Genomic DNA, 17,606 nt, shown 5'->3' with positions numbered 1-17,606 from the left:
GGAATGTTAAGGATTCCAAGCTCGGGAGAGGGCATCTCAGTGACCCTGAGAAAACCGTTCCAAGGGGGCGGGAGGGGAGTCAAGCTATACACCAGTTTGCAGCAAGGAGGGCAGGCAGTCTGAACATCAAAGATTGTTAAGTAAGGAAATTCAGATACCAAGTTAAGGAATTTAGTGTTCTTCTATGCATGGGAAGATGCAAGTCTGGGATCATTGAAGTCATTCCTGTCATAACGCATCTCAGCTATCTGGGGCCAGCACCCTGCACATTTAAGGAGAACTTTTTCTCTCTCTTGAATTCCCTTAGGGCCTTCTGGCTCACGCTGGAGGGCTGGAACTGCTGATGGCTGCGACATCCTTCAGTTCCTCGTGCAGGGAGTGGGGCCCAGCTCGGAAGCCCACGTGGGAGGGCTGGAATCACGGATAGCTGTGGCATCCTTGTTTCCTGATGCAGCAGGCGCTTTCCCATTTCACAGTGCAGCCCGAGTGCACCTGGTGCCACTGCAGCGCTGCCAAGTCCCGGGGCGGGGTCACCCCACTTCCTAATCCAGCAAGTGTCATCGACTCCCCTCTCCTCCCTCCATCGCCTCCTTCTTCCTTAGAACTTTCACAAAAGCCCAAAGACAGGCTCGACCATGATTTGGGTCCCAGACCCCTTTGAGAACTTGAGGACGCATGCTGGTGGTTTTGTTCAGCAATTTGGGGGGCTCAGCCCACCTAGTATTGGTACAATTTCAGGGCATCTGTAGACACAAAACAAAAACCCCCAAATATGACAAAGTCTTTAGACTAATGACTTAATTGCAAGAAGGGCAGAGGACAGAGAGCCTTCTAAGTGATACCACAGAGATGTAGCTTGCAAAGTCCTGTGATCAGCAAAAAAAAAAGAAAGAAAGCTGTAGAGATGTAGTAAGGTGAGCCATCTTTCTGTCATTCTGTAACAAAGAGAAAACTAAATGAAATTTCGGAGAACCTATAGACCAAAACAAAAGACACATCAACCAATTCAAAGCAGGAGCTTTATTTGGATTCTGACTCCAGCAAGCAGATTAAATTTTGACAGGGACAACATAATTGGGAATGGAACATTGACTATTTAAAGATGTTAAGGGATTATTGTTAAAATTTTCAAATGTCACAGTGGCATTATAATTAGGCTGAAAAACCTGACTCCTTATCTTTTAGAGGTGTGTATTGAGATATGAGTATGTCTAGAATTTGCTTCAAAATGCTATAGGGATCGGGGACATAAACTGATAATCTTTGAGACTGGGTGGACAGGGACATGGAGGGCCTATATTTTTGTATATGTTTGAAATTTTCTTTTAGGAAAAGGTTGGGGGTGGGGGGAATAGATGCACTGCGTTGAGGGGAGTTATTTCCAAGCCCAAGAGAAGCTGACAGCCAGAGGAGGGGAGGCCTGACGTCAGGAACACTAATCAGGAAATTAGAAGGGGCAGGGGCCTGGGAGACCACACGCAGGACTGAAAAGGACTGCGCACAGGAGGCAGCAGGTGGGAAGTTATGCAGGTTGATGCCCCGCCCCCGGACCCTGCCCCCTCCTCCTGGAGACGCAGCCCCGCCCCTCACCGTGGGGTCCCCTGTCTCCGCAGCTGGTCAGTGGGGAACTGGAGCGCCTGCAGCCGTACGTGCGGAGGGGGCACGCAGAGCCGGGCGGTCCAGTGCACGCGGCGCGCGCACTACAAATCGGAGCGGGTCTCGGCCAGCCTGTGTCCACAGCCTGTCCCCTCCAGCCGACAGGCCTGCCAGCCTCAGAGCTGCCCGCCGGCGTGGAGCACCGGGCCCTGGGCGGAGGTAAGTGGGGTGGGGGGGCTGGCATGGGTGGGGTGGTGAATGGGGTCCCTCCTGTGCAGTGCAGGGTGTGGGGGCACCTGGAGTCTCCCCAGCCTCGGGGCTCAGGGCTGGAGCCCCAGCTCGGTCCCATCCCCCTCTCGAGGGAGCCGACACTCGCTCTTCCTGCGCGCAGTGCTCACGAACCTGCGGGAAGGGCTGGCGGAAGAGGTCCGTGGCCTGTAAGAGCACCAACCCCTCAGCCAGGGCACAGCTGCTGCCGGACGCCGTCTGCACCACGGAGCCCAAGCCCAGGACTCACGAGGCCTGTCTGCTCAGGCGCTGCCACAAGCACAGGAAGCTGCAGTGGCTCGTGTCCGCCTGGTCCCAGGTGGGTGCACCTTCCCAGGTGGGTGTGCCAGATCCCAGGTAGATGCATTGGTCCCAGGTAGGCGTGCCGGGTCCAGGTGGAACTGGGTCGACCACCTTCCACCTCAGGGCCACCCCTCCTTGCTGGGTTCCTCTGCTTCCGCTCCTTTCCTCTAAGTCTCCGGTCCCACTGCCCCTGGTATTCAGCCCCACACCTGGCCTCCACTCCTTGGCGTGTTCTCTGGCTTTCGTATCACATCCGTGGAGCACCCCACCCAGGTCACCCACACAATCATCCCTCCCTCGATGTGGAGTGGATGGGTGGGTGAACAGGTGCTGGCCGGGGGGTGTTCATCATGCCCGCTGTGGGCTGAGGGACCCACCTCACCCCGAGCAGCTGCAGCCGTTTCCCAGGACGTGCCTAGGTGGTGGGGCAGGGGGGTGACCGCAGGAGGAGACAGCGTGTCCTGAGATGCATGCGTGTACGAAGCCCACACAGCTGGTTTCCATAGCAACTGGGGAAAGAAGGCCCCCTGATCCCTGGCCCTCAGGGGCAGACTCGGGGTCTCATCCCCACCCAGGCCACCAATGGCGTCTAGTCCAGGAGGGAGGAAGGCCTCTATAAAGTGACGGCGTGCCAGGCAGGACATTTACCCCGAATGAGACAGCCCTTGTTTGCCCCTGAAAAATAAAAACAGCATCACTACTGTGTGAACCCTGCTGCTGCTAAGGAAGAACTCCCGATCCTCTCTCACCTGGGAACAGGGGCATCAGTGTCTAGATGACTGAATCATGCAGTCATTAGGAGACATTCGATTCTATGCATATCTCCAGAGGCTGAGTCCTTAGGAAGGAAACAGCTTGATCTGCCTAGTAAGGGCTTCCCAGGTGGCGCGGTGGTAAAGAACCCACCTGCAGTGTGGGGTTTGATCTCTGTGTTGGGAAGATCCCCTGGTGAAGGGAATGGCTGCCCACTCCAGTATTCTTGCCTGGAGAATCCCATGGACAGAGGAGCCTGGTGGGTTACAGTCCTTGGGATCACCAAGGGTCAGACATGACTGAGCGATTAACACACACGGTGTCTGGAAGGTGTCCAGGTGGAAATCCCTTGTCCTGAATATCTAACACATTTGGGCGTGCACACACACACACACACACAGACGCTCACCACACCCCAGAGCTTCCTCAAGCTTGGCCCCAACAAGCCCCCGAGAGGAGCCCTCCAGCTCTGTTCTGGCAGCAGGACCCGCCAAGCACGCCCCAAAGCCGAGCCTGAGCATGAGGCCAGAGCCCCAGGCACCCAGCCTCCTCCGTGGATGGGACCTGCAGACATGCCAGCCCGGGGCAGCGATGCCAGCCCCCGGGACCTGCCCTGTGACCTCCGAGCCAGCCTCCTGGTGCAGTCTGTGCCTGGCCTTCTGCGTCATCCCCGTGTGTCACGTGGCTGCAGCCCCGCCTGGCCACAGGTTGGCCCAGGGCCCCGCTGTCCATGCAAGAGGGTGTGGCTGCAGTGGCAGCTCGGGCTCAGAGCACGTCTGGTCGGAACGAATGAGCCTGCTGTGCTCTGTCCAGGGCAGCACTCAGCTTCCCGGGGGAGATGGAAGCCCTGGGTCTCCCCTGCCTGCCCCTGTGCTAGGGGCCAGCATCACGCTGCTGTTGGGTGTGTGAATCTGAGGAGCTCTGGGGTTTACCTGACATCCTTGTGTGGTAGATTCCAGTGCATTCTGGTGTCGGTTACAGCCCAGCATCTTCACTCCCCAGTGCAGCGATAGCTCCGGAATTACTCCCTTCATGGTTTCTAACTGCCCTGCCCCAACTTATGTCTCTAGTACCAGGCCACTGTGACCTCAAGAGAGTCGTTGTTTTTTTCGCAGATACTGTTAACACCATTTTAAAATGCAGAGGTCCCATAAATTTCACTGACTGTTTGTTGTTCACTCGCTAAGTTGTGTCCGACTCTTTGGGACCCCCAGCACGCCAGGCCTCCCTGTCCATCACCAACTCCCGGAGTTCACCCAAACCCATGTCCATTGAGTTGGTGATGCCATCCAGCCATCTCATCCTCTGTCGTCTGCTTCTCCTCTTGCCTTCAATTTTTCCCAGCATCAGGGTCTTTTCAAATAGGTCAGTTCTTTGCATCAGGTTGCCAAAGTATTGGAGTTTCAGCTTCATTATCAGTCCTTCCAATGAGCATTCAGGGTTGATTTCCTTTAGGATGGACTGATTTGATCTCCTTGCAGTCCAAGGGACCCTCAAGAGTCTTCTCCAACACCTCAGTTCAAAAGTATCAATCAGGTGGCCAAAGTATTGGAGCTTCAGCTTCAGCATCAGTCCTTCCCATGAGTATTCAGGGTTGATGTCGTTTAGGATGGACTGACTGTTCACACATCTATAAATGTTCAGGCTGACGTAATCAGGAGGCATCTCCACTCAACGATTTTGCGAGAGAGACGGCCACCACGTGGAGAGACATGCCTTTCACACACGTCCTTGGTTGTCTTCTTTTCAGTGCTCTGTTACCTGTGAGAGAGGAACCCAGAAAAGGTTCCTGAAGTGTGCTGAGAAGTACGTGTCTGGGAAGTACCGTGAGCTGGCCTCCAAGAAGTGCCTGCACCTGCCGCAGCCCCAGCTGGAGCTGCAGCGTGCCTGTGCCCCGTTTCCCTGCCCCAAACGCCCCGCATTTGCTGCCGCAGGACCCCCGCGGGCCAGCTGGTTTGCCTCGCCCTGGTCTCAGGTAGGGATGAAGGGGTGGCGGGCAGAGCCCCTCTTCGGTGTTGCCAGCTGCCCTGGGCTGGAAGGTTTCTGCCAGAGTGTAGCCCCCAGGCCCGTGGAGCCAGCTCCAGGCCCTTCCCTCCAGAGCCCATGAGGTGTTGGGTTTCTGGGGGTCGGGGTTGCGGGGGCCCTTCCAGGGGGTGATCTCCAAAGGTTACTCCGTCTTTTAGGGCACTTGTGATTGTTCTAGGGCCTCCCAGGTGGCGCTGGTGGTGAAGAAGAACCAGCCTGCCAATGCAGGAGATGGAGGATCTGTGGGTGCTATCTCTGGATGGCGATGATCCCCGGGAGAAGGAAATGGCAACCCACTCCAGTGTTCTTGCCTGGAGAATCCCATGCACAGAGGGCCTGGTGGGCTACCGTCCATGGGGTCTCACAGAGTCAGACATGACTGAGCGCACAGGCTCAGCGTGGTTGTTCTAAACCCTAACCCTGTGCAGGGTAAGAGGATGTAATGGTTTGGGTAAAAGCTGGGCTGAGCTCCCCAGAGGTGAGTATGGATGGGGAAGAAATGCGAGATCTGGAAGAAACAGGTGATTGTAAGTCTGTTTGAGGCCAACCACAAAGCTGAGCAAATGAGGATGGGGGTTGAGACCCCACAATGGCTGTAACCCGCCTGGTCCCCAGGCTTGGCCAGCCCAGGCCGAGAGGGGCTGCGGGATCTGTCCTGGCGTCTCCGTGTCCCCAGTTCCCTCCTCCTCCTGCGCTCCCTGCAGCTGTAAGGGAAGAATTCTGCACACACTACTGTTGACCCAGCCTACTTCCTGGCCCTGCTTCTGGCTTTGGGCTCCTCGCAGCCCTCTCTGCCTGTCCTGTTGCCATCTGTGAGTGAGGGCAACACAAGAGCAGCTCAGAGCCCAGTGTCTTCTTGGGCACTTGGGTCTGGGTGGTCAGTTTTTAAGAAGCAAAGGAAGGGACTTGCCTGGCAGGCCGGTGGCTGGGGCTTGGCCTTCCAGTGCAGGAGGTGCAGGCTCCATCCCTGGAGGTAAGATCTTAATTCCTCAAGGCCAAAAAGCAAAACATAAAGCAGAAGCAATACTGTAGTAAATTCAGTAGGGACTTTAAAAATGGTCCACATGAAGAAAACAGAGAAAGCAGATGAAGATGATAGCGGGGACGGCCACGAACGTCTGTGCTCCCGCCTGGGCCAGCTCTCATAACCGTATCAGGCAACACTGGCTCCAGGACCTCCGAGGTGAAGTCCTACCAAGTTTATGAGATCCACGGAGCACTAGGCCACCAGGACACTCCCATCGAAGAAGATCTCTCAGGGCCAGCAAGCGGGATCTTCGTTGATCCCAGAGGCTGATCCCGGGAACCGCAGGCGGATGTCTGCTCCCCATTGCTTTCAGAGGAACTTTCAGGAGTCTTCGTCTCTCTCCAAATCACTTCCCATAAGGCGTGCTCCGTGCCTGGTGCCACGGGAATGACCCGGGCAGCTGCAGGTGGCAGTCTTCCCTGCCCAGGCAGTGACTGCCCTCCCAGGAAGCGCGTCCCGCATCCTCAAGCTTCCCGGGCGCCCTGTGCTAAAAAGGAAGCAAGGACAGAAAGCAGACTCCGGAGTGGAGAATCGCGCCTCCCATCCCAGAATCGTGCCACGTCCGTGCTGCGGCCTCGTCAGAGGTCAAGGCTGCCCCGCTGACGTGAGCTGCTTGAAAGCGGATGCAGTCACAAAACAGCCGTCCAGACCGGTCACTCTGTGGCGAGTGCCCTGCTGTTCTGCGGTGTGTTCCCCATGTTGACATATGTGTACACATACATGCATGCATATTTTATATATACAGTCCCCAGTGTCCACCAGGGCACACTCTCCATACTGAGTATTCAGGGAGTGTTTGCGGAATGTGGAATTTCAGATGAAAAGCAAATCCATGAGTGCCTGAGGGCAGCCGCATCTGGTCCTCATCTGGAGAACTTTCCCCTCCAGCACAGCTTCACTCTCGTCTGGGGCTGGTGTCCCTGTCATCGGCACTGTGCGCTCTGCGGCCAGGCCATGGGGAGCAGCGGAGTCTTTGAAGCCCGCCGGAGGCTGCTCTCGCTCGCCGCCCACTCTGCACCTGCCCTCTAGGTGTGTTTGTGCCTTTGGTTCTGCTTATCTCCAAACTTGGGGCTTCCCAGTGGTGCTAGCAGTGAAGAACCCAGCTGCCAGTGCAGGAGACAGAAGACACACAGGTTCAGTCCCTGGGTGAGGAAGATCCTCTGGAGAGAGGGCATGGCAGCCCACCCCAGTATTCTTGCCTGGAGAATCCCACGGACAGAGGAGCCTGGTGGGCTGAGGTCCATGGAATGGCAAAGAGTCGAACACAACTGAAATGACTTAGCACATCTTCAAATCTGATGTCACCTTTTCATTTAGAAATACAGGAACTCCTCCCCGAATGGTATTAGAAACTGTTTCATTTAAAATACCGGACCACAGGACATTTGGACTGTATCCTTTTCAAGCATTTCCTGTTTTAAGTAGGTCAAAAGTATCAGCATGTTAAAACGTGAATTTTAATTGTAAAAACTGTTTTCTGTAAATATAGTTATGTCAACCTCTGTGCCCACAACTTGGGTTCAAATATAAACAGATATGATATATGCAGGGAGTGGCAGTCTGCCCTGCTGCTCGTGATGAAAGAAATTCAACTCCAAGGCAGAGAGGTTCAACACTATGGATGAGAAAAGAGAACTAGGAACCAGGTCCCCGAGTGAGTTCCCAGCCTGGGACAGGGGCTGAGGGAGCGCCTGGGACCCGAGTCAGAGGCTGCGGGCCAGGAGCGTGGTTCTGCCGGGACGCTCAGAGACGCCACAGTCCCAGCAAGACAGCTGGCGCGGCCGAGCGGGCCTGACGACTCGGGCATGTGTCACGAGTCCGAGATGCCGCAGCCCAAGGAAGACAGCTGACACGACTCGAGCGGGCCTGACGACTCGGGGACGCGTCACCAGTCTGCCCGTGGCACTGTCGCGCTCCTGGCTGCCGGTGTCCTACCCTGAAACGGGGCGACCCACAGTGTTCGCCGATGATGTTGAATTTGAAGAGCAGGGCTCAGCCTCACAGGGTGTGTTCCAAACCCACGCGCTCATCAGCGAAAAGCCCTGGGTTTTCTCTCCAGAGGCCCAGACGTCCTGTCCCGAAAGAGGGAAAAAAGAAGAAAGAACGACTCCTTCAGCTTATGAGCTCTGGGGACTCTGTTTCCAGCTTCTCTCCTCCGTCGAGGGGCAAACCAAGATGTTCTACTTACCGCATCACTGCGTCCCTCTCCCAAGGGGTTTACAAGCCACCTGCCCTGGCTCTGTCTGCAGCCGGTCCTCAGAGTCTGGCCGTGGGCGGTTTCGGCCATGGAAGACCACCCCCGGGCCACTGCTCCAGGGGGATCCTGGCATTGGTCCTGTCCACACATCTTGGCAGCAGCCTGACTTGTGTGTGTGTCTCCAAATCAGCAGAGCTTTATCCTCACGCGTTAACGCGGCTATTTAACTTAACCCACCGTGCACCAGGACCTCCAGATTGTTTCCTGACCCCATCTTTCTGCAGGGGCTCCTCTACCACTTAACATTCTTAGCATTCTTGAACACGCAGCCTTGTGGGAGCCATGCCGTGAGCTTGTCAGAATTCGGTCCGGACTGTGAGCCGCTTTCTTTCTGGGCAGATTCATTGCTGCAGGTTTGGGTCTCTCCCGGTTTCTTGCCAGCAGTGGGTCTCCAGTGGACCCACTGCCGTGGTCTATGGGGTATGTGCCCGGCCCGCTGGTGAGGACTGGTCTGACCGAGCCGCCTCTCCCTGCCCTGGCTCCGCTGTGCTCTGAGCCTCAGAGTGCGGGGCCCCAGTGTAGGGACATGGTGTTCCTGGGAGGGGGCGGCCATGCCCAGGCATCCGGAGTCCCTGCAAAACTTGGGGTCCAGAGGGCTGTCTTTGTGCCTCTGTGGAGGGGGCTGGTCAGGGGCACCAGAAAGGCTGGCTTGTGAGAGGGTCTCGGGATCGGCCTGCAGCCTGTATCCCCAGACAGGTGTCGCTTTGTGTGTGTCCATCGAACCCTTGATGATTCAAGATGTTCAGACTTCTGGGCCTGTCTTCCCAGTGTCCATACCTGGGAAATATGCAACTTGTGTTCAGCCCCCTACCCTGGTCGAGAAACAGAGAGACCACCTTGCGGAGCCGGGGTGGAGGGGACCCGTAGAAAGGGATGGCTGGACGGCCGGGTGGCCCAGCGTGACGGCGGCTCGTGTCTCCCGCAGTGCACGGCCAGCTGCGGGGGCGGCATGCAGATGCGGTCCGTGCAGTGCCTGGCGGGGGGCCGGCCGGCCGCGGGCTGCTCCGTGCTGCAGAAGCCCACCGTCTCCCAGGCCTGCAACACCCGGTTCTGCCCCATCGCAGAGAAGAAAGGTGAGTGTCGGGGGCCCCCCCCCCCGCCTGGGTTTGACCTTCGCGATCCGGCTGGGGCTGTCGGGTTTCTGGAGTGGTTGCTAAGAGAGCTGAGCAACCAGGGGTCCCCGCGGGTTAGAGGGTCTTGTGTCCGCTACACTGTTCTCTCTCCACCTCCACCAGTTTTCCCCATGAAAGGGCCCACGGAGCAGACCCCTCGCTGCTCACGCCTTCCTCCCCGGAAACGGCACAGGCGGCTGCGAGAGCCATTTGGCTTTCAGCAGGCACAACTGCCTCTTGTGTTTCCGTGCTGCCGTCTGTATTCAGGGAAGGCCATTCTGAGTAAAGCAGCCTTTTGCGCCCCAGGTTAAACGAGACCCCAACGTATTCATTTGTTGTTGATGTTAGGGTCGCCAAGTCGTGTCCCATTCTTTTGCAACCCCCTGGACTGCAGCGTGCTATGCTTCTCTGTCCATGGGATTTCCTTCAGTTCAGTTCAGTCACTCAGTCATGTCCGACTCTGCGACCCCATGAATCGCAGCACGCCAGGCCTCCCTGTCCATCACCAACTCCCGGAGTTCACTCAAACTCATGTCCATTGAGTCAGTGATGCCATCCAACCATCTCATCCTCTGTCGTCCCCTTCTCCTGCTGCTCCTTGGCTGCTCGGTAAACGCGATCCCTGCACACATACCCAAAGTGCCTTGGGGATTTGCAGCACCGTGCCCTGTCTGTCTGTCTGTCGAGGTTCCTGGAGGAGAAAATGGGGCTGGAGGAGAGTGAGTGGTCTGCTTCAATCAGGGATCCGAGAGCCAGAGTCCAGTCCACAGAAGACCCGTTGTCTCGGGTGGCTGAGTGGTTCCGTGGGGGGTGTTTAGCACGAAAAGCAGAAAATGACAGCTTTGCAGGAACCTGCCAAGAAAGATCTTGTGAAAACAGCACGACCCACACGGTCCGTGTGACCTGCAGAGCTGCCCTCCCTGCAGAGCAGCCACAGGGTGGCGGCAGGCTTGCCTTGGTTTGCCGGGGTTTCCGCGGGTGGCGGCTGACCCAGGGTGGGGTGCGGCACCGGTGACTGACGCGGGGCTGCTGGCTTTCAGGTGCCTCCTGCGGGGACCGCTTCCGCTGGTGTGCCCTGGCGCCCCAGCACGGGGTGTGCGGCCACCGCTTCTACGGCCAGCAGTGCTGCAAAGCCTGCTCCACGTCCAACCTGTGAGCCAGCAGGCGCGGGGGCCGTCTCTAGCACCAGCTGGCCGTGTGGTCTCTCCACCAGCAGGCGTCCCAGGAAGAAGAAAAATCCGTGCGGAGCTCGTGGACCAGACTACACGTGTGCCTGTGTGTGCATGCACGTGTGTGTGTGTGCATGCACGTGTGTGTGTGTGCATGCACGTGGGTGTGTGTGTGTGTTCATCCCCGGGCACACAGGCACACACTTGGCGGGGAGGAGGCGTGGAGTCAGGACAGAGCTCCCCAACCTGCTCGCCCTGAACCGCGGACCTCTGGCAAAGCAGGCCGGCCCGGAATAAGGAAGACTTGCAGAAGGTCTGCTTCTAAGGACTGGCCCAGCTGCCACCTGGAAACCACCGCTTCCGGAGGCGGGGTCAGCCCCTCCGGGCTGCATCCCCAGTGTTCCGAGGCCTGTGTCCTGCCCCAGTGGCGGTTTCTCTGCACAGGGACCCCGGGTGGCCCCGGGCAGGTGAGCTGGTCTCCATGCTGGTGGGGAGCCTGGCCTCTGGAAACGGGAAATGAAATTCCCGCCATGGTGCTCTGTCCCTTTCAGACCCGTTGGAAGCAAGAAAGAATTCTCACGCGTTGCCTTTTCTCTCTTTCTCAGTTATTTACAAGTGAGTGTTCCTATGTAAACGCATTTCTTAATGCTTTTCTCTTTCAAGTGGCAGAATGACAGGCTGGACCCGAGTTAGAGACTCCATGGGGTTTACACCAAGCACTGTGGGCTGTGATTGGCCCACTTGGGTTTGCTTTTATGTGCTGCAGGGTTTTCGATTTTTTTCCCCCGTAAATTTTGGTTGTTTTCCTAACATCCATTCTGAAGGGAGGCCAAGGATTTCCAAGTGAAAAGCTACGCAGCAGGGGGCCTCCAACCTCCCCTCCCCACCCAACCCCAGATTTCAGTCTTTTTCTGCAGTGTGGTCTCCATTCCAAATGGCTCCTGGATATTTATATTTGCTGAAGTTTTATAATAAATTTTATATTGTGCAGCGTGCTTCTGAACAGCTGTGATTCTTTGTGAGGTTTACTCGGAAATGCGGAAGACAGGCACAGAATCGGGATCCTGGCCTCAGAGAGGCAGAAATGGAGCTCAGAATATGGTAGAAAGTGCTAGAACCAGTCTGAGTAGACAGGGCCCCTGAGTGAGAAGGCTGCAGGGAAGACAGCTGGTGACCTGGGGATGGTGGTGGCCAGTGCCAGGGGCAGGGCCACAGCTCCCTGCCCAGGGACCAGGTTTTCTCCAGCTGCACCTGCAGTCTGCAACGGGTAGGTGCGGCCTCCCTAGAGACGCCACGATCAGTTAACAGGCGCTCCCTGCTTCACTGAGCTTCCCTGATGGCTCAGACGATAAAGAATCTGCCCACTGTGCCGGAGAACCAGGTAAAGAATCTGCCCACTGTGTGGGAGAACCAGGTTCGATCCCTGGGTCGGGAAGACCCCCCCCACCCCCGCCACCCCAGAGAAGGGAATGGCAACCCACTCCAGTATTCTTGCCTGAAGAATTCCAGGGACAGACTGTCGGGCTACAGTCCACAGGATTGCAACAAGTTAGACACAACTGAGCGACTTTCACTTCAGCCTGCTTTATTAGTCAGCGTTCTCTAGAGACACAGGCACCGTAGGTTATGAGGGGGGGTTGCTTTAAGGGACTGACTCACACAGCTGTGGAGGTTTCACACATCTGTAGGGCAGGGAGCACTCCAGGAGTTCAGGTAAGAGCTGAGGCTGCAGCCTCAAGCGTCAGTTCTGCAGGGCAGCAGGCTGGAAACTCAGGCAGAGTCTCTACAGTGTAGTCTTGAGGCCAAATTCCTGCTTCTCAGGGAAACATTGGTTGTTGCTCTGGGACCCTTCAACCGATTGGGTGAGGCCCACCCCATTATGGAGGGTGATTGGCTTTACTCAAAGTCCGCCGATTTAAATGTTAATCACATCTATACATGCACCCCAATGTTGATAGTCAAGGCATGGAAGTAACCTAGATGTCCATTGACATATGAATGGATAAAGAAGATGCGGTCTCATTTGGACAAGACCCTGATGCTGGGAAAGATTGAGGGCAGGAGGAGAAGGGGGCAACAGAGTGTGAGATGGTTGGATGGTATCACTGACTCAGTGGACCTGAGTTTGAGCAAACTCCTGGAGATGGTGTAGGACAGGGAAGCCTGGTGTCCTGTAGTCCGTGGGTTTGCAAAGACCTGGACATGATTTACCTACTGAACAACAGCCATACACACACACACACTGGACTGTTATTCAGCCACAGAAAAGGAAGTAATGCCATTTGCAGCACCATGGATAAACCTAAAGATTGTCATACTAAATGAAGGGAGTCAGACAGAGAAAAATACGGTATCACTTACATGCGGGATCTAAAAAAATGATACAAATGAGCTTATTTGCAAAACAGAAACAAGTCACAGCCATAGAAAACCAACTTACAGTTACCAGAGGGAAAGTGTGGGGGCGGGGGGGGGGGATAAATTATGAGTGTGAGATTACCAGATACAAACTAGTATATACAAAATAGACCACACAGTCCTACCGTATAGCATGGAAAACTAGATTCAATATTTTGTAATAAACTGCAGTATAAAATAATCTGGAAAAGAAGTTATACATGTAGATATACATACATCTCCATATGTACGGGGCTTCCCAGCTGGCACTAGTGGTAAATGACCCACCTGCCAGTGCCGGAGACATAAGAGACCCAGGTTCCATCCCTGGGTTGGGAAGGTCCCCTGGAGGAGGAAATGGCAACCCACTTCAGTATTCTTGCCTGGAGATCCCACGAGCAGAGGAGCCTGGTGGGCTACAGTCCATGGGGTCACAAAGATTCAGACATGACTGAAGCAACCAAGCAGACATGCACGCGTGGAAATCCTCACACCTACACTCCGCACTCGCTGACTCCAGAGCTGGGCCCAGCAGAGCCCACCTCTACAGATCAGGGTGTCCAGGGCCGCCTGCCCACCTGGCAAAGGAGGACACCAAAAACCATGCCGAGGCTGCTCCTGCCAGGGTCTCCAGCAGGAATGTCCCCAGGCCCACCTTCCTGCCGGACGCACCCTGACAGCCGCCTGGCTGGCTGACTCTGTGGTCACAGGCCTGAGCACGGCCGCGCAAGGCTCCCATCTGGGTCACACCCAGCCAGGAGGCTCAATGGCTGAGGATTCTTCTTCTGACTTTGAGTTGGACAGCCGAGCCCGGCAGCTGACGTTCCAGATGGGGGTCTGCTTCGGGCATACGGATCCAAAGAGCTTGAATCTGTAGTCGGGCATACGGATCCAAAGAGCTTGAATCCGTAGTCTGGCGAGAGACTCAACGGCACCCATGTGTCCTGTGGCTGAGAGGGGCATGCGCCTGCCGGGAGGAGCATGAAAGTTTGGGGGAGCGTGCTTTGCTGCTTTGCACACACGCCTGTCCGTCACCATCTTCTCAGGAGCTGAGGAAGGGTGCCAAGCTTCCCGGGGGAAGCCAGGGCCCACCAGGAGATGAGTGTGCCTCCCTCCCGTGTCCATGACTCCCCCAGCACCTCCTCCTCTGGTTCATGTCACAGTGTCAGTCAGTACCACGGCGTGCCACTCACTCGCGGGTCACCTCCAAGCGGCAAAGCATGCCTTCCGACAGGATCGGGAGGTCTCAGAGCCGTCCACCCCAGGGGACGCCTCCTGCACCCGCAGACGGGCTCCTCTGGTCTGTCTGTCTTCCACAGCCGGGAGCACCTCCACACCCGACCGTGACATGGGGACCCAGTGCCTCAGGGGAAACGGGCCAAATCTGTGCGGCTTTAAGTCTCTCCCCTCGTTTCTGAACAAGCGCAGTAGTCCTGGGGAGTGCTGCACTTTGTCACACTCCGTACCCTTCAGGGCTGCTCCTAGACCCTAGGACACTCTGAAACCCCCTCCTCCAGCTCCCTGCTGGCCAGGGACTGAATTGTGTCCCCCCTCAAATTCATATGCCGACCCCCAATGTGGCTGTATTTGGAGATGGAGGGACGGGCGGGGGGAGGTGATAATTAAGGTTAGATGAGGTCACAGGAGGGTCCATGGTCCCACAGGGCTGGGGTCCTCATCAGAAAACAAAGAGGCACCAGAGATTCATTCATTCTCTCTCCGTCTTTCTCTCTTTCTCTCTCATACACACACTTAACCTGTGCATGTCTGGGTGGGAAGATGGGAGAATACTGTAAGATGTGCAAAAAAAAAACCAACCTGGTTATTTTTTATTCTCTTCCCCTAATCTCAAAAAGCAGGTACAAAATAATTTAAAAGGAGTGCTGTTTATTCACCTGGCCTCAAATCAACTCTTGGCAAATTTAAATAAGAAAAAGACAACAGGAAGGAAAAAAGGGTGATATCGTTAGAGACTCACGGTCAGGTAGGCATTCAGGTTCTGGTACCACTGCTCATTGCTGGAAGTTCCATCAGGACGGAGCAGCCTGCAGGAACAATTTGATAGCAAATACATTCTTCCATTATTATCCTATCTGAGGGTGCAGCATGTAACAAAGGAGGTTGTCTTCAATTTTGAGAGATAAAACTACAGTCAATGAACACAAAGGATCATCTCAGCATCACTCCTTCTGTGGCCCTTCTGTCCACAACAGGAAGGTGTTCCTGTGGCAGTGGTCATTGTTTCTATGTTAGTCCCAGTCTTCTGTTTGGAGAAGGAAATGGCAACCCACTGCAGTATTCTTGCCTGGGAAATCCCATGGACAGAGAAGCCTCTCAGGTTCCAGTCACAAAGAGTCAGACACGACTGAACGTGAATGCAAGATACACACTGATCCAGACATGCACCCTCTTACCGAGAAAGGAGCTTTTCATGAGGAAGGCATTTTTCATGAAGACAGAGCCCTTCCTCAGAAGAGACACTTTTTTGCCAAAAAGGAAAGGACCAGAAACACCACCAATGGACAAATGCGTCCAGAGTGGAAGAGCAAAGACTGTCTTCCAAAGAGTTTCCAGTTTTCTTCCAAATTTGTTTGGTGGGGGCAGGGGTTGGGGACTCACCCAGGAGAGAGGAAATATGTGTGCTGTGTCAGTGGGACAGCAGTCTTTAGGAAGAGGAGAAGCAAAACCACAATGAGAGAGGTCATCATTCTCACGAGGATGGCTCTCAGAGAAAGGAAAGAAGAAAGAATGACTCACCAAAGAACCAGTATTGGTGAGGATGTGGAGAAATCATTCAGTTGCTCAGTCGTGTCTGAGTCTTTGCGACCCCATGGGCTGCAGCACACCAGGCTTCCCAGTCCTCCACTATTTCCCAGCGTTTGCTCACACTCGTCTCCATGGAGCCAGTGATGCCATCCAACCATAAATTAGAACCCTCAGGTCTTGCTGATGAGATAAACTCCTTTGGCGACTCCTGGAAAATGTTGAACACAGAACCACCGTGCGAGCCACCAGCTCCGCTTGTAAAGTATGTACCTAAGAGAATGGAAATGTGCTCACACAGAAACATGTACATCCCTGTTCACAATGGCTCAGCCCAGACAGGAGGGTCACCAAGACACTAGACTTCGTGAGGGGAAGTTTTAGTTCTCTCCTCCTGGAGAAATCTATTTAAGAGCCTAATAAGCATCAGCCTTGTATGAGAAGTCAAGAAAGAACCAGTTTCATCAGGCAGAGAAAGCCAGCAACTATGGGAACTGGGGCCAGCCTGGAAGCATCTTCTGCAGCCTGTCTCCATCAGGACTCCCGGGCAGCATCAGTCAGCGAGTGGTGCCCCTGTAGCTGCTCACACACCACCTCCGGGTTCCTGAGCGCCTTGGCTCCCCCTGGCTGAGCACTCAGTAACCAGAGATGCACTCTCCCCACCCACAGGTGGCTGGGCACCCATGTTCCCTCCTTGATTTGGCAAGCCCCAGGACCTGAAAGGAAGCAGCCCAAATTCCCCCTTCACTTTTCCTGGGAGATTTCTTTAAGCCACTTCCCAGAGTTGAGTTGAGAACTCAAGGGCAAACCTCCTACCACATCAGTTTCTTTCCTTCTCAAAGATACTAAACCGTTTCTAGGGCAGGGCCTCTTTTTGTGTTAATTGCTGTGTTTCATGATTAATCCCCGAACGTTCATGCGGAGTGTCTAACCAGTCCAAGTTCGTGAAACAGCTTTCACGGTGCCTCTTCCTCTGTATTCAGACAATTAGTGGTCAAGCGGATTAACTTTGGCAGCTCCATCCTGGGACTTTCCTCTCTCCTAGAAAGACTTGAGGCCAGAACAAAAACGCACGCGTCTCCAGAGAACTGAATTCTTGGCGTGGGAGGTGAGAGATGTGGGCAGGACCTCAAGGGCAAATAATCAGTCCACTTAGGAAAATTTATTGTGATGCAGCATAGCAAGGCGGTGGTAATTAGCACTGAGGGAATCCCAGGAAAGCTGACGCTAAACATACGCGCGCTTTTCCCAGACCTCCCAGCCCCTTCTGTCCCAGGGGCAGGCTGGCCTCCCCACTGCTCACGGAACCTGCCGTACATTTGTTTCCTCTTAGCATTACTCATCTCACCATGACTCAACGTCCACGCGGCCTGGGGCTCCCCCCACAGCCCCACACGGCCAGCCGATCACCCTTGCCCTTCTTTTTCTCCTAATGGACTCCTACTGATTACTCTTCAAGCATCTGCAAAATCCACTGCAGACGGAACTCCATCTTCATCACAGCCTGGGTGGGAGTTCGTCAGGCCCAGATGCCGGCAAGGGGGTCCCACATCGTGCTTGGAATCAAGGTCGTCCGTCTCTATCGCCACAGGCGGTCCTTCGTGATGACTGGAGCATTTATTTCGAGGAATGCTAGCCATTCTGCAGAACTGGAAACTGGAGTTCACATGCCAGACCAACGTTATGAATCTGTGGGACACAGAGTCATCCTGAGACTCTAAGTATCTTCGCAGGGAAAGGAGTGTGGACACCCACCCACAACATGCGTATACACAGAGCAGCCAGGGCTTCCCTGGTGGTCCAGTGGTTAAGAAACCGCCTGCCAATGCAGGGGACACGGGTTCGATCCCTGCCTGATCCCAAAAGACTCCACATGCCGTGGGTACCACAGCTGCTGAGCCTGTGCTCGAGAGCCGTGGGAGTGCAGCAAGGGAAGC

General features: G+C 55.1%; 1 protein-coding gene across 1 annotated transcript in view; it reads left to right on the top strand.

The window, feature by feature from the left end:
- Positions 1–11,504, top strand: part of ADAMTS16 (ADAM metallopeptidase with thrombospondin type 1 motif 16) — a 193,637-nt gene extending 182,133 nt beyond the window's left edge. The window contains exons 18-22 of the mRNA XM_059878822.1: positions 1,614–1,815; positions 1,988–2,182; positions 4,670–4,894; positions 9,154–9,301; positions 10,381–11,504. Coding sequence (XP_059734805.1) covers positions 1,614–1,815; positions 1,988–2,182; positions 4,670–4,894; positions 9,154–9,301; positions 10,381–10,496 — 886 coding nt within the window. The 3' untranslated portion in view covers positions 10,497–11,504. The remainder of the gene's footprint in view (positions 1–1,613; positions 1,816–1,987; positions 2,183–4,669; positions 4,895–9,153; positions 9,302–10,380) is intronic.
- Positions 11,505–17,606: the final 6,102 nt, after the last annotated feature.

This window comes from Bos taurus, chromosome 20, assembly GCF_002263795.3.
Source record: "Bos taurus isolate L1 Dominette 01449 registration number 42190680 breed Hereford chromosome 20, ARS-UCD2.0, whole genome shotgun sequence".
Taxonomy (NCBI): domain Eukaryota; kingdom Metazoa; phylum Chordata; class Mammalia; order Artiodactyla; family Bovidae; genus Bos; species Bos taurus.
This window is presented reverse-complemented; position numbering and strand designations above follow the sequence as displayed.